At 65.4% G+C, this 20316-nt stretch overlaps 1 protein-coding gene across 20 annotated transcripts in view; it reads left to right on the top strand.

Annotated features, from left to right (window-relative positions):
* SLC67A1 (solute carrier family 67 member 1) overlaps nt 1-20316 on the top strand; it is a 25681-nt gene extending 5365 nt beyond the window's left edge. For 5 of the 20 annotated variants that reach the window (XM_082477692.1, XM_082477687.1, XM_082477686.1 and 2 more), the window contains 9 exons: nt 315-475; nt 969-1101; nt 9162-9280; nt 10604-10708; nt 11683-11783; nt 11935-12183; nt 15919-16020; nt 16303-16367; nt 18264-19428. In XM_082477692.1, the coding sequence (XP_082333818.1) occupies nt 315-475; nt 969-1101; nt 9162-9280; nt 10604-10708; nt 11683-11783; nt 11935-12183; nt 15919-16020; nt 16303-16367; nt 18264-18666 (1438 nt within the window). In that variant the 3' untranslated portion in view covers nt 18667-19428. The other 15 variants (XM_082477688.1, XM_082477679.1, XM_082477690.1 and 12 more) reach the window with 13 other exon arrangements.

Here is a 20316-nt window from a genome sequence, read left to right as displayed (position 1 = left end):
GCGCTTTCTGTAAAATAAGCACATGCCCTTGGTCCCTTTGCATCCCACAAGTTATTCACATAGGCGTGGGAATGACCGTGTGGGTCAGAACCCCCCCCCCCAGGTCACTGAAAACTGCCCCATTGGAAGGATGGAGAAACAGGCCCAGCAGGGCCCCGGGCGCCCCCGCCCACCCTTGCAGCACCGGGCCTCCCTGATCAGCCCCGGGGGAGCACTGCGGCCCGGTTCCCCGGCAGTCCCAAGGGGTGGGTGTGGGGCAGAGGAGCGGGAAGCCTGCCTCACACCTGTGAGGGTCACAGGTGTGGGGCCCCCAGGTTCGCAGACCAGCGCGGGGCGCGGGCAGCGTTCACGCTCTCCTTCCTGGCGTCCTCAGCGCTCTACCTGCTCCTGGCGGCCGCCTGCAGCCCGGCCCTGCCCGGCGTGGCCTTACTCTTTGCCTCGCGCCTGCCCGGCGCCCTCATGCACACGCTGCCAGGTAGGGCCAGGTAGGGCGCCTTCCGGCCTGCTGGAGGACTATGGGTGGGGGGCGGGAACGGGTCGGAATAGCCAGGGCCAAGGGTGGGAGCGGAGGGAGGCGGGGGAGCTTGGTGTGGGCGTGGCCTGAGCCAGGGGTTGGGGCGGAGACCACTCCCAGGGTGCCGGTCTAGTCTGGAGCACAGGACCAGGATGGAGGGGTGATGCGGGGGCGTAGCCCGCGGAAGGGGGCAGGTCCGAGGTGAGGAATGATGGGGTGTGGCCTGTGCCGCGACCAGGGTGGGGAGCACGCGGCCTGGGGGCAGGTCGGGGTCCCGCGGGTGATGTGGGGGGGGGCTGGGGGAGGGGGCAGGTCAGAGGAGTGGAGTGGTGTGAGGGCGTGGCCTGTGGGTCGGGTCTGGGGTGCGGGGATGGCGAGGCGTGGCCTGGGTCCATAGGCCACAAGACGGTCGGCGAGGGGGCCGCGCTTGTCAGCCCCCCGTCCCCCCCCCTAGCCGCCCAGATGGTCATCACGGACCTGTCTGCGCCTGAGAAGCGGCCCGCGGCCCTGGGCCGGTTGGGACTGTGCTTCGGCGTTGGCGTCATCTTCGGCTCCCTGCTCGGCGGGACCCTGAGCAGCACGTGCGGGTGAGTGTCCGGGACAGGGACCCGGTCGTGGGGTGGGGAGGAGGGGGCGGGCCGACGACGCGGGGTGTGGGTGTGGGTCAGGATGGCCAAGGCTGGGTCGGTTCTGCGCCGCGCTCCGGCCCTCGGCCCAGCCCCGCCACTTCTCCGGGCCTTGGTTTCCCCATGTGCACGCTGAGCGGGTGGGGTCCATGGGAGGATGACCTGCAGGAACCTACAGCTGGGGGTGGCCATCCGGGGCGTGGCCTTGCGGTGGGCGGGGTCCGAGGGCTTAGCTAGGAGTGGTGGGCAGGGCCCGCGGGGACGCGGCCGGCAGGGGGCAGTGCGGCCAGCAAACGAGGGAGTGGCCGGCAGGGGGCAGTGCGGCCGGCAGACGGGCGTGGCCAGCAGTGGCGTTGCGGCCGGAAGACGTGGGCGCGGCCGGAAGACGTGGGCGGGGCCGGAAGACGTGGGTGGGGCGGCCGGCTGGGGGCGCCGTCGCCGCACGCTGCAGTCCCATCAGGTCCGTGCGCTCGGGCTGCTCGTTCTTGGAAGGTCCCACGCTGAACCTAAACGAACCAGACGGCAGGCCTTGGGGCGGGGTGATGGTGCCGTCACCTCCCTGCGATGGGGATGCTGTGGGCAGCCAGACCCCTTACCTCTGGAAGGAGCGAGGGTGGCTTGCGGGGGGTAAAAAGTTAGTGTGTGTGAACGAAAGGTCTCTATTGCCCTCACCCCGCCCCCCCCCAGTTTTGCGCACCCAGGGGTCCGGGGGCTAAACTCAGCTCCTGCCCAGCGTCCTGAGAGCCCGTGGGCGGCAGCTCTCACATGTGGTCTGCAGAGTGGACCCCATTCCAGGGACTGACCCTGCAGTGGGGCTGCACAGAGCCGTCTGTTCCAGCAGCCCTAAGGGTGCATACCCTTGGACTTAGGACACCTGGCCCTGGAGAGGCCCTACCTGGCCAGGGAGAAAGACCCCACTTCTGCTGCTGCCCCCTATGCTGCCCCACCCCCATTCCTCCCCCCAGGCGCTCCAACACCCACTCAAAACCAGCTTCCTACATAGGAATGGACTTTGCACCTTACCTTCATTCAGGCCCAAGACTTTGGTTTTGCTCTGGGGGGGCAGGTGCCCGGCCCAGCTGTGGGTGGAGGCCCTGTGCCAGCTGGTGACCCGCCCACCCTGCCTGGGCCTGGATGAGCTGCCCTGGGCCTCCATTCAGGCGAGGGGCCTTCCTGGTGTCTGAACCACACACGCGTGCACTCAGCATGAGGCCAGCACCTGGCCCTGCCATCTTGAATGACCCTATGCCGGGACCCCTGGGGGCCTTAGTTTCCCCAGGTTCCCTGAGTACCCCCAGACCAGCCCCAGACTTGGGAGCCGGGTGATGGCTGAGCCCCAGGGATTGGGGGACAGGAGGGCACAGTGGCCTTGTCAAGGCAGCTCCCTCTCTCGAGGGAGGTCTGTTCAAGGCCTCCGCCCCCCACCCCCTCCCTGTCATCTTCCTCAGAGCTGGGTTGGGGTTGGCCGGCTCTGCTGAGTGCTGTGAGCAGGAGGCGGGGGTGCGGAGGGCAGGACTGCTTCATTCGTTTCCCCATCGATGTTTATTGAACACCTATTAATTCCCCCTGGGATTCCAGGTTCTGGGATACAGTGGTGAACGGGACAGGCGAGTCCTCAGATGAAATGAACGTGATGTGTATTCCTGTAACGTCAGGCTGGAGGACATCTGGGGAGGCAAAGAGATAGCAAGTGCAAAGGCCCTGAGATTGGGGAAGCGAGAAGACCCGTGTGGCTGGAGTGGAGGAGCAGGGGTGGGCAGTGGGTCAGGCCATGGAGCCCTGGGAGGGATGAGCAGGGGCAGGGGATGACCTGGCTGCTGTGTCGAGAATGTGGAGGCTAGGGCCACCCCAGGGAGACCAGAGAGGGGGCTCCTGAATCGGTCCAGGTGGGAGAGGACGGCAGCTGGACAAGGGATGGCCGTGGTGGGGAGAGGGCAGGGGCAGGTTCTGGCTTGGTTTTGCTGATGGCTGGGGTGTAAGTGTGAACTCAAGGCCGTGCCCAGACTCTGGGACTGGCCCTTGGGGAGCCGAGGGCCTCGCTGAGATCCGAGCTGCCAGGGTGCCAGCGGGAGTTGGGTCTCCGTCAGGATGAGTTTGGTGCTCAGCAGACACTTGAAGGAACCCCAGGGTGGGTGGCTGGGTGTGGGAGTCTGAGTTGGAGGACAGTGGGGCCGTGTCCTCGAGTGGGTGGTTTCTTAGCCCTGGGAACTGCTTACAATGGAGGCTGGTGCCCGGCACTTCATGTTAGAAGCCGGGGATCAGGAAAAGGTACCAGGAGGACCAGAAGGGAGGGCGATCCAGGGAGACATCCAGGCGTGTGGGTCAAGGATGGGACCTTGAGCCCGTGACGGATTCCTCCTGAACCAGGGCCGCCTCTCTCCATGTGCGATGAGGGTGGAAGCCTGATTTGGTAGATGGACCAGGGTCAAGAGAAAGAGGGCCTCTGTGTCCCCAGGGAGGGAAGAAAGAGGGTCAGGGGCTGCAAGGTAAGGAGGGGCACCAGGGGCGTGAGGAGGGTGCTGGGAAGGGAGAGGCGGGGCAGGGAGGAGCCCCGCTAGCTGCCCTTCACACCGGGACTCTCAGCGCCCAGACTCCGAGTTCACCTCCCAGCCCAGCCACCTGCTACTGTGGGCCCAGGGCAACCTTCCTCACCTTGCCAGCGCCCCTCCCGCCTGCCCCACACACACACACACAGAGGCCTCCTCTGGCCAGCCCCACCCCACGTTCCCTCCTGCCCTTTTCTCCAGCCCAGCTGCTGACCCAGAAGGCACACGCACTTCCCTCTCCCTCCCAGTAGCCTCCAAATTCACCCCCACCCCTGCCCTCGCCTTTCTGAGCATCCCACTAGCTTCCCTTCTTTCATCCCAAGATCTAAGGCGCCGTATACACTTCATTTGACAGGTGGGGAAACCGAGGCCCCGGAGAGGGTAAGACTCCCCCATGGAGCTCCCAGTCCCCATCCAAGGCCCAGGGAATGTGGGCTCCAGGACCGTGACGCCCCATGGCAAGGGCAGATGCCCCATCTCCCTTGTCCAGCCTCTCTGCTGGCCCGCAGCCTGCTCTGCCTCTTGGCAAGGACCAGGCGAGACGTAAAAGCCACATTCCCGCCCCCACTTCTTCGATCAAAACTGAGGCACGGTGTGAGGTCTCCCTGGCCGCTCCTCCCTGCCCACCTCCACCCCGGTCCCCTAAAGGCCCCTAAAGTCCCTAGCCGTGCCCCACCCCCTGCTGGGAAGCAGGTGGAAGGAGGAAGTGGCCTTGGCAGCCACTGCCGTGGGCTGAGTAGTGGTATAACTGGTTTGGGCCCAGTCTGGAGCTCAGGGCTGGGAGGCCTAGCTCCCATGGAGGACCCAGACCTGGGCCCTGAGTCATTTAGTAGGTGAGGGGGCAGCTCTGTGACTCATGTCCCTGAGCCTGGCACCTCACAGCCTGGGGAGGCCTCTATCATCCCCTCCCCCAAGTGGGCCGTTTGCTTCTGGGGTGGGTGGCACCAGCCTGCTAAGCCCACCAGAGCTGGGTCCCGGGTCGGAGGTGCTCAGGGATTTGGGGGGGGGGGGTGCGCCACCAGTCAGACACCGCTGATGGTGGGATCAGGCAGAGCCAAGACCTGAAGGCTGGACTTAGTGTGTGGGGGGTCCTTTGCAGGACCCCCTGTTCCTCTGAGCGCTGAGGGGCTGCTGCACACAGGCCACAGGTACAGCTGGGCCCGCAGTCCAGCCCCCAAAGTCTCTGTCGCCCCGGAGGTGGCCCACCAGGGTGGCCGCTCCTTTAGGTTCAGCCACAGACCCTAGAGGTCAGGCACACCGGGGCCTCAGTGTCACCGGCCGGCCCTCCTGGGCACTAACTGGCCAGCGTGTGGCCCCGCTCTGACCCCAGCCCCGCACCGCACCCAGCGGGCCCTGGTGACTCGGCTGGTGTGACCCCGCTGCTTATCTGGAGGCCTGGGGGGAGCCAGTCGACCCGAGAACCGTATCTCATAACCGTATCTTGGTCCGGGCGAGGGAATGGGACACCCTTATCCTGCTGACGGAAGGTTTCCACCCCAGTGACACGGCAGCTTCCCTGGAGTTAATGAGTAGACACCTAGGGCTGCCCTGAGCAGCTCTGGGACAGGGCTGACTCACGGGTCACCCAGGCCGCCTACCCCACTTGGTGCTCGAGATGGCTCACCGAGGGTGCGCGGGGCCAGCCAGGCCTGCTGTCTCCCCTCCCCACCCCGGGGCCCACGCCGCCCCTGCAGACAGAACCTGGGTGTTTCAGGCACTAGGAGGTCCATGGACAGAGCACAAATGGCTGAGAGTAGTGGGGCTGGAAACCTCACCTAGACCTGTCAGCCGGACAGTGTTCCAGGCAGAGGGGAAGCCCGTGCAAAGGCCCCCGGGCAGGAAGGAGTTTGGGGCTTGCCTGGAGGCCTGTGTGGGCAGATGCTCAGGGAACACAGAGGGCTGCAGAGGGTTAGGCCGGACACAGCGTTAGGGCCTTTTTCTGGGACTCGGAAACCAGAGGGGGGCTGACGTCCCACAAGACGGAGGGGACCCACAAGACGTCCATTTTCAGACACCGTTCTAGCCACAGGGCCACAGACTGTGGATCAGGAGAGGCAGGGGGGCTTCTGCCCCCCAAGCTCAGGCTGGATGCCCGGTGCCTCTCCGGAGCCCCGCACGGCCAGGCTTCCCATGAAGCCAGCTGACCCCAGCCTGCCCTTCAGTTTGGACAGGACAGGGGTACGCAGCCCGGGAGGCCCTGAGCCCCACCTGTGGCCAGGCCGGGGGACCTTGGCCGAGTGCCATCCCCTCTGGGAGCCCCGGAGCAGGCGGGGAGGGCAGCTCCAGCTTCAGGAGGAGTTGTCCCCTCCAAGCCGGGCAGGGGACGGATGGCATCAGTCTCAGAGTCCGCATGGGGTGGCAGGTGGCCACGCCCACCACTCTCCTGATAACGTCAGGAGGAACTTCCGGGCCCTCGAGATAAGGATGAAAGTGGCGTCTGTGGCCGCTGCCGTTTGACCAGCACCGGTGGCAGCCGCAGTCAGTTCCAGAGGCCTCCCTCGGTGGGACTCGGGGTGGGCTGCCTCCAGGACAGCCTTGGTGTGGGACAGGGGGTCCCAGGAGGGTAGCCCCTGTGAGTCTAGCCCTCATCTGCATCTGAGGAAAGGAGGTCACCCAGCAGGGTAGCTACAGAGAAGGGACAGAGAATTCGGGTGCCCTGAGTCTGGCCTGGGGCCCTTTCAGGGTGTCCATGGGTCCATCCGTCCAGTCTCCCGTCCATGCATTCAACCAAAAATAAAAGGGGGTGGGTGGACAAAGACACGCTAACAGTGCCTGCCTCGTGGTCAGTGCCCAGTTTGTAGAAACAGTCCAATGAGCCAGTGGACAGGTGGCCCAGAGCCCCATCCTGCGCGATTGGAGTCCCAGAGGTCCCCAGGGCCAGAGGCAGTCTCTGGGGGTGGGCTGACTGAAGGCCCCTGGGGAGGGGCTCCCGAGCTGTGTCTCGGACGACAGAGCAGCAGTGGGTACGGGCACAAGGCTGGAGGGCGTGCCCACCGAGGAGGCCCCCGTGTCGGACCCGGGGCTGCCACGCTTTCCTCCCGTCTGTCCACTTTCGTTTCTGGCATTTTGTCCAGGGGAGTCGGAGAGCACTCTGGGTGGGGAAGGACGCCCAAGCCTCCTCTGGGGCAGCTGTGGGCCCCGACGGCCTCCCGGGGCCCCCCAGGGTCCCCGCGTCCCCTTCGGTTCACTGGCCGCCACACAGGGACAGGAGAGATCTCTGGAGAAGGGGCCTGGCTCCCTGCCACCCGCCCCTCACTTGTCACCAGCCTCCCAAAATAGCCATCTAAGTGGCCGCCTCTGCTCTCACGCACTTCCGGGGCATCTGGCAAAGAAAGCTGGTTTTGTCCCTGCCCAGGCAGGCCCGGAGCAGTGACGTGCGGGCCTCTGAGGCCACAGTCCTGAAGAAAGGACCCCTCTCTCTGACGCTGGCCTGCGGGGCCCGTACCCGGCCTCATCCCTCCCCTGGGTCCCAGCAGAGGCCTCACTCTGGGGTCCGGTGCCCTCTGACCCTTCCCACCTGGCAGCCAATGGACACGCCCACTTGTCCGGAACCCCTGCTGCCAGAAAGCCCAAATGTCCAGCATCCTGGGCAGTGGTCGGTGGCACACGCAGAGTGGACAGTGCCGGCTGCAGCACTGACCAACTGTGTGAGCCCGGGCAGGTCCCAGCCCCAGAAACAAGGGGCTGCCGAGGCCCATTCTCTGGTGCTGGAGTCCCCACTGGCTTCCCTGCCTGGGGTTCCCGCAGGAGCCGTGCACGTGTATGTGTGCAGGTGTGTGCGCATGTGCAGGTGTGCACCTGTGGTGGAATGGGGGTGGGGGAGTCCTCTCTCTGAACTCCGAGGAAGGTCACAGGCAGCTTGTGGCTGCCTCGTGTGAAAGTGCGGAGGGCGTCTCCCAGGACACTGACAAGGTCTGGGGCAGGACTTTTGTTGTCCATTTAGTCTACGCTCTGATGCCCACTGGGGTCTCGGCACAGGGTCCCACCCAGGCCCACCTGCCCTCGGGGGCGGATACGGGCCCTGGGGTAGAGCAAGCCCTTCTCAGAGGACAGGGCGCCCACTGGGGAAGAGGGGCAGGGCCTCACAGAGAGGGCCTTTGCAGGATGTATAGGAGTTTTCTGTGCTTCAGAGGGGCAGGGTGTTCGGCTGGGCACAGGCCTGGCGGTCGAAGCAGCCTGGCTCAGTATGAATTTTCTGTTTCACTCCTTGTCTTCCTCCAGCCCTCAGGAGGAAACGGTGACGGTCAGAGGGGCCAGGCCCCAGTGCCTTTGTCCCCAGGTGACTCGGGCTGCCTGGAGCTGGAGGCCGAGGTCTGCCTGTGCGGTCCAGAGAGGTCGAGGGCTGAGTTTCTTTGTAGTGACTCATGGAGGGGAAATGCTTCCTCAGAAGCGACAGCTGAGGGGAGTGCCTGAGTCACGGCCCTTGGTGCCGCTGTGGGCAGGCGGGAAGGCGCCCTGAGGGCTGTGTCCTAGGTTTATCGGGGGGCCAAACGCCCCCCTACCCCATGGGCCCAGCCTGCCCCTCCCCCTCCAGGAAGTGGTGGTGGGTTGCTCCTGAGGCCCCCTAAGTGCAGGCCTGTCCTCCCCCAGGAGGGGAAGGAGGCATGACAATCCCCAGGACGCAGATGGCGCTGCAGGAGGTCCCACAGTCTTCCATGTGGGTGGGTGGAGCTGAGATTCAAACCCAAGCCCCTGCCCACCGGGCACGTCAGCCCCCGTCTCTCCGGCCCCTCTTGGTGCCCTGGCCCCAGTGCCACCTGGCATTTTGCTCACCGTGAGCCAGCACCCTGCCTCACCTGAGTCTCCGAGGGCGAAGGTCACTTTCTCAGCCGCCCTCCTCCACCCCAGGCGGCCCCTCTGGTCCCACCAGAGGCCGGAGGGCTGAGGGTTCTGGGGACGGGGCCCTTTCCCCCGGGAGCCTCAGTCTCCTGCTCTACAGGGTGGGGAGGGGCCTTGGCGCTGCCAGGGTTGTCTGGGGAACATCCTCCCTGCTGGGTCCAATTCCGTGGAACACGGCACCCAGGCCTCTAACACCCCTGCCCAGGCCGGGGGCGGTGGGCGCAGACGGCACAGCAGCCCGGTCCTCCGGGGGCCTCAGCAGCCTGGGAGCCAAACGTCCCCTGGAGAATCGCCACCCGCCCCAGGCCCCTGCCCAGCCCTTCTGGGGCTCACATTCCGGCTCCCGCTGCCACCCATCCTCAGAGGCCGCCAGGACCTGTATGCTGTATCCACAGCCTGAGGGTCGGGAAGGCAAGAGCTTCCTCTGTTTCTTCATTCATCACCTCATTCGTGTGCCCTGAGGGTCCCGTGGCCTGGCCTCCAGATCGAAGCCTGGGAGGACATGAGTGGTGGGGTTTGAGCTGTTCTCAGCTGTCAAAGCCTGAGTGTGACTGAAGGGGCAGGTGGGGGAGATGCCGCAGGTGACACCTGTGCCCTGGGGCCTGAGCCCTGTGTGACCACAACTGTCGCTCACAGGATTCAGTGTCCAGTCATCGTGGCTCTTGTGGTCAACCTCCTGGGAGCCATTCTCAGCTTCACCTGCATCCCCACCAGCACCAAAGGGGCCAGCGCCCATGCCCAGGCTGCCCTGCCAGGTAAGCTGCACCAGACACACCCCAGCAGATACACACAAAGTAGGCCCCACCGGGTACATCCCGCTGGGTCTACCCTACCAGACGCACCTCACCGGTTACACCCCACCAGGTACGCCGCTTCTGGATGCTTGGCCAGTGTGAAGTGTGAGCCCTCCCCTCCCACCAGCCAGCGCCCTGGACCTCGGGCTAGGCCTCCCCCAGCCCGGCCCACCCTTCAGGGAGGGTTTGCCAAGACCACGATATGCCAAAGCATCCCTGGTGGCTTTTCATCTGCGGGGGCAGAGGGGTGTGCTCCAGGCAATGGGCCTGGGGCATTCGGGGCCACTCAAGCCCTCTTTTCTTCCTTGGGCCCCTCCAGGATGCTGGGCATCTCCCAGCTTCGGACACCACTGGAGCTGAGCCTGAGAAGGACCAGGAGGGACCTGGGACGGGGTAGGCATGGTGAGCCAGGATCCTGAGGCCCAGAGCAGCCAGTCACTGTGCTGTGTGGGCGGACGTGAGGGTGCCGGCTTCAGGAGCACAGTTCCCGGGGCGGGGGGCCGAGGCGGGGGGCAGAGCACAGTCAGGTTAGGGCTTGTGGGCTCCACGTGCCTCCCAGGCCCCACGAGGAGAGGTCAGGGCTCCAGAGGGCGGTCCCCTCCAGGGCGTCCCAGCCCAGCCACTTTGGCCTGGCACAGAGTGGGACCCCATGCCTCATGGCCCGGTGACTGAGAGCTCTGGAGAGACCCACCTGGGACAGGAGGCCCCTGAGCCATGGCTGTGATGGAACAGCCCAGAAAGAGTCAAGAGGGAGGGCCTGGGTGGGGACCTGGCCTGCAAAGGGACAGAGGAAAAGGGCCGAGGCATAGGAGAACCTGAGAGAGGCAAGCAGGGGGGCACCGCTGGGAGGCTATGACGTGGCACCCAAGCGTCCTCCGGATCAGGGTAAGGTGGCCGCTCGCAGACACCAAGAGCGGCCGCTCCTGGCCGACGGCTGCCTCACCAGCCTTGTCGTGCCGTCGCCCGGGTCCAGGGCCAGGCAGGCAGCAGCTGCCCTGGTCACGCGGGTTTGGGGAGCGAGAGCCTCCATCACGTGGAGCCCAGGTCCAGGCCAGGCTGCGCCCCCTGAATTCACAGGTCCCCAGGGTCCGCAGGGCCTGAGGCCCGGTCCTGAGTGTGACGAGCTGCCCGGGGCTCACGGCGGGGCTGGGGGGAGGCACTCTGCGGAGGAGCTCACATCCCCGGTGGGTGTGGGACGCCCGCAGCAGGAGCGCTTCCTCCCCACCCGGTGGGCCGTGGGGCGCGGGCTGTCCGGTGCTATGGTGGCCTCTCCGGGTGCCTCAGGGAAACCCGAGGCCGGCCTGTTTGACCTGAAGGCCATCACCTGCCTGCTGCAGCCGGGCGTCCTGCCGGTGTTTCTGGTCAAGGTCATCTGCGGCTTCCCCTCAGGTGAGTCCCGGGCTGCCCGGCCAGCGTCCAGAGCCCGGAGCGGCTGAGAATTCGGGGCCGCGGAGACGGAGGTCCGCAGCCCGCGCGTCACCCCTTCGCTCTGCCCTGTGTCCCACGCTCCGAGACTCCCCTGGGCCCTATCCAGTCACATCTGTCCCAGAGAGGGTGACAGCCCACTGGTTCATGCAGATGTGGCTGCACAGGCCAGAGGAGGAAGAAGTGAGGGTCTCCGTCCTTCCCTCGTGCCCCCCAGGGCCCTGCTCGGGCCCCAGTTACCCCTGCTCTACAGAAGGTCTCGCTGCCCGGGCCTGTGGCTTCCAGGGCCTCTCAGGACAGTCCGGGAGGTGGGAAGGACGGTACGCCTGCAGGTGGACACACACATTCTCGGTGGCACTGGGGGCATCCCTGACCACAGTCGTGCCCAGTAGCGACCGCTCAGAGCCCCCATCTGGGGTCCTCCAACCAGGGGAGCAGTGCAGAGGACAAGTCAGCGAGGCACGGTTGACAGGAGCTCAGGTGCTCCCACACTGACGCTAAAGGGTTAACCCGTCGGCCCAGGAAGTTCTCTGTCCTGGCAAACTGGGCAAGCCCCCCTCCCGGCTCCATCTGTGACTCAGGATGGCTCAGTGGGGCACAGTGACGGGAACCCAGGTCACCGACGTCAGTTCTGGGGCCAAATCCTCCTACATCATCAGCCCGGGGTCCCCCATCTCCCAGCCTCCACCCCAGACGGCCTTGGGCTCTGGCCACCGTGTGCATGCGGCAGCTTCTGGCACCTTCCTGGTCACGGCCCACAGCAGCCGCATGGGGCAGACCTGCCAGGGACGACCTCGGAGAAGGTTCACGTTGGCCTTCCCTGAGCCGGTCACCACGGCCAAGCCCCTGGCAGCGTGATGGTCACCTGCCGGGGGGAGCAGGTGTGGGCACAGCTGCGCAGCCCTGACCCCTCACCCCTGACCCCCCTCCTCACCCAGGGCTCTTCATGGTCATGTTCTCCCTCATCTCCATGGACTTCTTTCAGCTGGAGGCCGCCCAGGCCGGCTACCTCATGTCCTTCTTCGGGCTCCTGCAGATGGTGAGTGGGTGCTGGGCACACAGGGTGGGCGGGGGTTCGGCACCCCACGCTCTGTGGGCTCCCTGCCCTCCCAGGGTCCTCTGGGCAGTCGGCCTGTGTTGGGGTCCCAGGACCTCACAGACCACCGGCACTCGGTTTCTCCGCAGCGCAGGTGCCGTCCTGCACGCCCGCCTTTCGGGTGTTCCATCCACACCTTAGCTTCTGGCTTGTCCTCCTGTCCCTGCTCGCGGCTCCCACGCCTGGGTCTGTCTGCCCACCCATCTGCCCGGAGGTCCCGTCTGAGAGGGGAGAGGGGAGACTCATCCGCAGTGGAGGCTGGCGAGCCCTTGGCCTCCCATTGGGAAACACGGCGGAGGCCCATGGTCCGCCGAGTGTCCGTCTGGGCGCCGGCGGTGGACAGGTCAGGAAGGGGGGCAGACCCCAGTGGTGGGGCGCGTTACAAGGAGAATGGCCGGGCTCTGCGTCCCGCCCGCCTGCCCACCGGTCGTGTGACCATGGCGGGGACAGGTGGCGACGTGCAGCCGCCACCCGGGACATCTGCCTGACAGCCGGAGCGCAGGAGGGACTATTCTGGGATCTGCCTGGGCGGGGGAGAGAGCTCACGCTCTCCGGAAGCGAGTGGCATTCCCAGCACCTCCAGGCCATCTGCTGCCCGTGCCTCTGGGCCCAGGACTGGTCTAGACTCTGGTTCTAAAATAGTCACTCCTGGGAGGGGCTGGCCCCCCACCCCACCCCACCGTGGGCCAAGAGGGCCTAGCTGGGTGGGCTGGGACGTGCCAGCCTGGTAGCGGAAAAGAGATAAACAGAAAACAACAACAACAATAATAATACTCTAAATTGGGGGCCACTGGAGCTTTCTTCTAAACAGCTGCTCCCGGGAATTCCCTGGCGGTCCAGTGGTTAGGACTCCATGCTTCCACTGCAGGGGGCACAGGTTCGATCCCTGGTCAGGGAACTAAGATCCCGCAAGCCGTGCATTGCGACCAGAAAGAAATAAATAACAATTCTTAAAAATAAAAAATAATTTTTAAAATAAACTAAACGGCTGCTCTTGCCTGCCTGGGACCAGAGCACCAGCCTGAGCTTGTCCTGGGCTCCCCGGGACCAGGAGACCAAGCCCGTAGCCTGGCTGAAGCCGGCAGACCGCTCGAGACCCTCAGGGACAGACCCTGGTAGCCTCTGGCCTGGTTGGGGGTGAGGGTGGGCCTGCCCGAGACGGGCCTGGGCTCCAGCACCTGTGAGGATGGTGGCGGACAGGGCTGGAGAGCAGCGGTGGGACTCGGGAAAGTGCCTGGGGGGGGCGCTGGGGACCCCAACACAGGCCGACCGAGTGGAGGAGCCTGGGGAGGGCAGGGAGCCCACAGAGCGGTGTGGGGTGCCAGGCCCCAGGCCCTAAGTCCAGCGGAGGGAAGGTGGAGGCAGCTGAGGCCCTGAGATACGTCTGCAGGGGAGGCCCAAGCCACCTTTGTCGGGTGCCTCCCTCCCCCCCGGCCAGGGTAGAGCTGGTCACCGAGGGTCCGGGGAGGCGGCCCCGCCGCTGGGTGAACCATGCCTCCCACCTGGTCCCCCACAGCTGCTCTTGCACCTGCTGCTTCCCTTGCAGACCATTTCCTGCCCCACCTGAGGTGTGGTTGCCGCCTGACCCCAAGGGCGATCCCCCCCACCAGCATCCCCTTCCAGCCCCCTGTGTACAGAGATCACTGGGGTTGGGGTCTCAGGGGGTGGCAGCCCGGATGGTCCTAACACGAGGGGATGGTGGTCACCCTCCCCCCGGGGGGCTGGCAGCCCTCTGTCCCTCTAGGACCCCCCTGCGAGGGCCCCCCACTCGGCCTTCATCTGTGCCCCAGACACAGTGCCGCTGCAGTGATGGGGAGCTTCCGTCGTACGGGGTGGCGGGGGGAGACGGAGGCAAGCCCCCAACCACCGGCGCATCTGGTGTGTCAGGGGCGACAAAACCTCAAAGGAGAATCAGGGCCCTTGGAGGGGCAGAAATGCTGCTTCAGATGGGGTTAGGATTAGGGTTAGGGTTAGGGTTAGGGCTGGTAGGGGCTCTCCACTGGCCCACGGAGAGGCTTGGAGGGAGAGAACTTCAGACAGGGAGGGGCTGCAGGTGCAAAGGCCTTGGGGTGGCTGGGCCGGCCTGAGGGGAGAGGGCTGCCCTCTGAAGACATGCGTGGGGGGTGGTCTGCAAGGCCAAGAAGGACCCAGATTTACTCGGAGTGGGTGGGACCGTTTGGAGGCTGGATGTGGTCTTACTAGCCCCCTGCTGGGGAACTGGGTGCTTCTGGCTGATGTGACCTCCGGGGATGTGGAGGTGGCTCGGGCCAGGGCGGGGGGTGGGGGAGCGGGACAGGTGAGCAGACAGGGTCTCCAGATGGGAGGGTTGGGAGAAAGTGAAATTTCTGGTGTGTTTGGTAGCTCTAGTTTCATGTAATAACCCACAAGGCACGAAAGTTTAGGCTTTGTTTAAGTTAATGGGAAAATGGAAAGACGACCCCAGTACATTAGGGTCCTGGTCTCCGGGTCTGTATGAAAAGCTGAGGCAGATTTAAATCTCTCCCCTGGTTTGGTGGTTTCCTCTCAGGTGTAGGGCACTAAAAGGCACTTGCCAAGTAGATCTTCCCTTTAAACAAACAAAACAAAGATAAGCAAGTGTGAAAGTAGGATTTTTTTTTTTAAAGAAGGACATCTTTGGTTCTGGTTTGAGACAGTTTCGTTTTGCCAGGCAGGCAGCTCAGAGAGTGGTCCGTCCTGTTCCGCAGGGCTGGGCCCGCCCCGTCACAGGGCCCAGCCCCCGGCCTGACCCCCAGCCGCAGGGGGTGCTGCGCCAAACCCGCTGCGCCCGGGCACTTCCTGTCCGCCTGGTGGAGGTGGCAGGGGACCAGATAGGGAGCCTCACCCTGGCCGGGGGATGGCCTAGGGCTGGGTTTGCTCTCTGAGTGACATCCCCAGCGTCAAGGGTGTCCCTGCTCTGGGCCCTTCCTCCCACCCCCACAAGGGCAGGAAGGGGAGCCTTAACCTTAACCTGGCTCCTGGCTGGCTGACCCTGGGGCCGGGTGAGGGGGCTGCGGCCAGGAGGACAGAGCTGGGAGTGGAGGGCTGAGCAACAGTGGGGGTTATCTGGGGAGACTGCTTGCCCCCTGCTTACCTGCCCAGGCTCAGGACAAGTCCACCACACTGGTCTCCACCCCAGCCCCACGCCTGGCCAGCTCTGGGACCTCGGGCAAGTGACGTCCACCCTCTGGGCCTCAGTTTACCCAGTTGTAACTGGAGCGGTGGCTTCCTGAGATGTGGAGGACACAGGGCTCCTGGCCCAGTCCCTGGCCCCAGTTGGCAGTAGCTGGTGCGCCCGCCTGCTGGGGCCAGGCCTCCATAGGGCCAACTGGGAGGGCCACCCCACATGGGCACCAGGGCTCTGAGCTCAGGTCTCAATCCAGCCCCCCGCCCTGTGCCCTGGTCTCCCCATCTGTGAATGGGGCAGGTCCCACCTCCCAGACGAGACAGCCAAAGAGGGGGCTGAGGAGGAGTGATTGGCCAGGATGGGGGACATGGGGGCCAGGTGACACGGTAGGGGGCTTCCCAGGGCCCCAAGGGTCCCCCGGGCTGGAGTCGGGGCCACACTGTGAGCATTTTCCTATCAAAGAAGCTTTTTGCACCGTTAAGCCATGGCCTCCCCCACCCCCGTCAGGAGTTAACCGGCCCTTTGATTAAAATGTTTATCACGCCTGAAACTGCAGAGATTAGTTTTGAATGCGGAACTCGGACCTCTGAGTGGCTGGCTGTGCACGTGTGTGTGCGCGCAGGTGCGTGTACGTGTGCGTATGCGTGCGCGTGCATGTGTGCGCGTGTGTGTGCCTGTGTGTGCATGCACGTGCGTGGGTGCGTGTGCGTGCATGCAGGTGCGTGGGTGCGCGCGTGTGCGAGAGCGCCCAGGCTGCTGGCCCCGTCTCCCCTGGGAAGTTGAGGCCATCGTGGGTACCACAGGCCCACTCCTGTGCCCTGCGCCTGACGCCTGCTGTGGCTGGTGGCAGTGGCCCCAGGGGCTGCAGGTGGGGGAGGTCCCGCAGCTGGCCGCAGCCCAGACCCCCTCCCCAGGCCTGGCTGCGCCCACCGCCACCCTCTCGCCCTCACCTAGGTCTTCCAGGGCCTGGTCATCGGGTGGCTGAGCGGCCACTTCTCTGAGGGAGCCCTGCTCCGGGCCAGCGTGCTGGTCTTCAGCGTGGTGGGACTGGCCATGGTGAGAGCTCCCGCCTCTGGCTGCCCCGCAAAGAGCAGGGTCCCAGGCCCGCTCCCCTGACCTTCTGCCGCTGCCCAGTTTGCACTTGAGCCCCTGGGCCCCCTGGTCCCCTCTACCCCGACCCAGGGCCACCTCAGTGGGACCTCAGGGATGGGCAGTCCCACCCGGGTCCCGCGAGGCCCCGCGAGGCCCCCGTGACCGTGGCCCCTGCTCTGCCCCTCGGCAGGCGCTGATGGCCAATGTCTTCCACTTCTGCCTCCTCATGCCCGGCCTGGTCTTCAGCCTGTGTGCCCTCAACGTGGTCACCGACAGCATGCTGACCAAGGCCGTCTCGGCCTCAGACACGGGTGAGTGCGGCATCCCGGGCCGGGTGAGGGGCAGGCCCTGGGGAGACCCCGGCCCTCCTCTCTGGGAAGCTTGCTGAGCAGTTTCGGGCAAAGCAGCTGCCCAGATGTAGGACCTGCCTGGACTCAGTGGGCATTGAGTAGGGTGGGCGGCTGGGGGTCTGAGTGGGCAGGGTGGGGATGGTGGGCTGCAAGAGGGCTCAGGAGAGAATCCTGCCCACCACACAGCCCAGCCAGGCCCAGCCAACCCTGCACCAGGCCCTGCTGATCAGCCCAGGGCCAGGCCTGGGGGAGGGGAGGAGGGCTTCCTGGAGGTGGCGGCTGGCTTGGCTCTGAAGCATGGGCAGAGAATGGCTAGAGGCCAGAGCGGGTGGCTAGCACAGGGAGCACCTCCTGTTCCCTCCCTGCACATGGGATGTGCAGGTGCCTCCTGAGTGAACGAGTGAGTGAGTGATTGCTGCCCCCGGGCCACCCAGTGGGACTCAGGCGCCCCCAGACGTGGACCCGCAGTCCCCCTACTCTGCACCTGGCCTTCTTTCTTGAGGGCAAGGAGTCTCCCATCCAGACTGGGGGTCCCTGGGCCCGATGCTGCCCAGGCTTCTGCCCCCGTGCTGCCCCAGGCATGGTGCAGGTCAAGGTCAAGGGCTCCTGTGGGCCCGTTGCGGTCAAAGACCGCCCTCCCTGGCAGCAGGGCTAGAAAGCTCAGGGCCCTGGCTGACCCTCTGTCCATCTACCTGCCTGTCTGGGAAGGTCAGACTGAGGTCTAGAGGCCCTGATGAAAATGGGGAGGCTGCTGGACAAGGCCTCTTCTCAGGACTGCCTTGGGGACCCCCAAGGCCTGCCAGACCTGCGGCTCTGTGGTCCTGGGAGGCTAGACTGGTCCTGGAGGGCTTCCTGGAGGCTGTGGGCTGGCAGGTGTGAGAGGCCAGGAGGAGAGAGGAGGGGGACAAGGCCTGGAGAGATGCGGGCAGGGCCTGAGAGGGAGGAGGGAGGAGCAGATCCAGGCCACCAGGGCCCCATGTGCCAGAGGCACCATCCCTCAGCTTGGAAGGAGCCAGGAGCCGGTTCCCAGCACCAGCCTGGGAACCGGAAACCACAAAGGGGGCGGTAATTGCTCCCTGGTGTCTGCAGGGCATGTGGGCGTCGGGAGAGGCTGCTCTGAAATTCCCCCTACGCTGGCCCAGAGCCTGGGCGGGGCCTTGCCAGGCCATGCCCAGCTGACCCAAGGGCAGGGCTTTCCAGCTCCCAGAGCGGAGGGCTGTGAAGCCCCTGGAGCCTGGGGCCCTCGGGGCAGATGTCAGTGTTGACAGGAGCCGCACGCTTGGTGGCCCGCATAGGGCACAGCTGACGAGAGGGGCGTGGAGGTAGGGGTGGCAGGTAAGAGGGGTGCAGGCAGCCAGGCGAGCCCGGGAAGTGGGTGCAGAGAAGCAGGTGCGGGCCCTTCGAGTGCCCCGAAGCCCCTCCCCCGCCCTGGGGGGAGTTCCAAGCAGTCCACGTGAGGGCGGGAGCCGTGCGGGGGACAGGGGTGTGTGGTGGCCCACCCCGTACCCCAGCCCAGCCCTGCCCTCACCGCGGTGCTTCGGAGGCCCCTGGCTGGGATGCCACCTCCCAGGCAGGCCTGGGGGGGCGGGGCTGGGCCTGGCCCATGACCTGGGGCCCTGTTCCCAGGCTCCTCCTGTGCTTGGGAACTTTCTGGAGCAGGGCAGAGGCTCAGCTCCCCATCCGAGAGGGCCCAGTGCTCCCCCTGCGTGGCTGGGGGGTCTGCAGAGAGGGAGCGGGGGGTGGAGGGTGGCGGGGGAAACAGGGAGGCTGTAGCTGTGTCAAGGCCATGGGCGGCTGGGGCAGTGATGCTGAGAGACCGGCCCGGCCCAACTCGACCCTCCCCTCCCCTCCCCGTAGGAACCATGCTGGGCCTCTGCGCCTCTGTGCAGCCGCTGACCCGAACCCTGGGGCCCACCCTGGGAGGCCTCCTGTACCACAGCTTCGGAGTCCCCGTTTTCGGCCACGTGCAGTTCGCCGTCAACTTCCTTGTCCTCCTGGTCCTCTGGAGGCAGCCTATGCCCCCAAAGATGGACAAAGCCTGGTGACCGTGGCCCCCAGGCACAGACTGGCAATAAACTCCCTTAGGACCTCTTCCAGCCTGATTTCTATCAGTTGGGCAGGGGGCCTGGGGACAAGGGCAGGATGGAGCCTTGGATGCTGGAGGGCTTCCTGGAGGAGAGGGCTTCCTGGAGGAGAGGGCCTACAGCTGGGCCCCAGGGCTCCAGGGAGAGCAGAATCGCCCAAGTTCATCCCAGTGTGAGGTGGGTCCTGCCCCCGGGGTCCGCCACCAAGGCCAGTGAGGAGTACCCCCTGCTGCCACCCAGACAGCTCTGCCCACAACGTCCCCAGAGACAGGGAGTTCTGTGCTCACCCCTTCACACCCCCGCCCCACACCAACCCCCGGCCCGGGGCCGAGCACGCGCTGCCCGCACACCCTCCTTAGCCCTTGAAATTGCTTCCACTCGTGAACAGAAAGAGGACATGGTTGTTTGAAAAGATCAGGACTTTTGAGGCTTGGGGAGAAATCTAGGAAAAAAACTCTCATTTCATGTTGGGGAGCCCAGTGGGGAGGAGCAGGCTTCCAGGCTTGAGAACTGGGGAGCTGTGCCTCCCCCTCCCCCTGCCTCCCAGCTCAGGTGCTACGGAGAAGGGGTACCAGACACAGGGAGGCCAGCAGGCTGCCGTGCCCCATGACCAGTATGGAAAGGACAACCTTGTCAGGTGTCTACAGACGCCCTTGAGACCAGGAAGGCTACCCCTCCCCCACAGGCTGCCTTTAAAAGAAGCTGTTAAACTCAGAAACCCCAACCTCAGAATTCCATGTCCCAACTGGAGGGGCCTCAGAGAGCCAAGGTCCGCCCACCCTCCCGGCCCAAGTGCTCAGGCCGGACCCCGCCTCCACTTGAGCCCCGTCAGGAACTGGGGTCTCACCCTCTGACTTTGGTCATTCGCCCAGAGGGTCTGGCGGGAGAGGTCTCCAGGGTAGGGCAGCATGGGGGCGCACCCTGGGGTTGGTCTTCTCTACTCTCTGAAGGAGCCCCCTCCCCATTTGCACAGGGGCTTCACAGTGCTGTTGAGGAGAAAATTCATGGCAGGAATGGTTTCTTCTCTGGCCCCAGCACCCAGGCTCCTGCAGGCCTCCCAGCAGAGGGACAGCCCCTCTCCAGTCTGACTCCTGCCACCCGGTTAGGAGGCCTGTGATGGTGCCCCACCCCCTCACCCATCAAGGGTAAGTGACTGACATTAGGGCCCAATTTTGGTCCTGCACTCCCCTCACCTCTGCCCCCCACACCTGGCTCCCTCCAGCCACAAAGGTGAAATGAAGGTCCCCTGGCCAGGCCAGGATCAGCGTCCTGTCCCTTTCTGCCATCCTAGGCTTCTTCATCACCCACAGCCCTTCCAGGTGGAGGGCACCCCTCCCCTCCGGATCCCGGGGGTTTGGGGGCAACCCTGGACGCACAGTGTCCCAGCGGGCAGGAAGGGCAGAAGCTGCCCGCTTGTCAGGACCTCAGGCCTCCCCATCCTGATATCACATCCCGGGCCACTCGGAGGCCTCAGCCTCCTGCCACGCCGGCAGAAATGGTGCAGGCCTGTCTCCCGTTGGCCCAGAGCACTGCCCACCTTGCTGGCCCTACACGTCAGGCAGGGTGGGGCAGCCTGAGGAGCTGAAGGCTTCCTCCCAGGGGGCTGGGCGGGTGGGCGGGAGGGGGCAGCTGGGGTTGGGTACCCCACCGAGTGCCGGAGCAGCTCAGATGGGGGAGGCATGATGACCTCACAGGGCCATTTTGTGAGTGACTTCCGGGAGCAAGCCGGGCCCTGTCCTCCCCATTCCACACCCGGGAGCGGAAGTCAGGGCCACCCCCAGGGCACTTCCCCGCCTCCAGAGACGGTGCGGCCAGGGTCCGGCAGA

Source organism: Balaenoptera physalus (assembly GCF_965194825.1).
Source record: "Balaenoptera physalus genome assembly, chromosome: 10".
NCBI classification, from domain to species: domain Eukaryota; kingdom Metazoa; phylum Chordata; class Mammalia; order Artiodactyla; family Balaenopteridae; genus Balaenoptera; species Balaenoptera physalus.
This window is presented reverse-complemented; position numbering and strand designations above follow the sequence as displayed.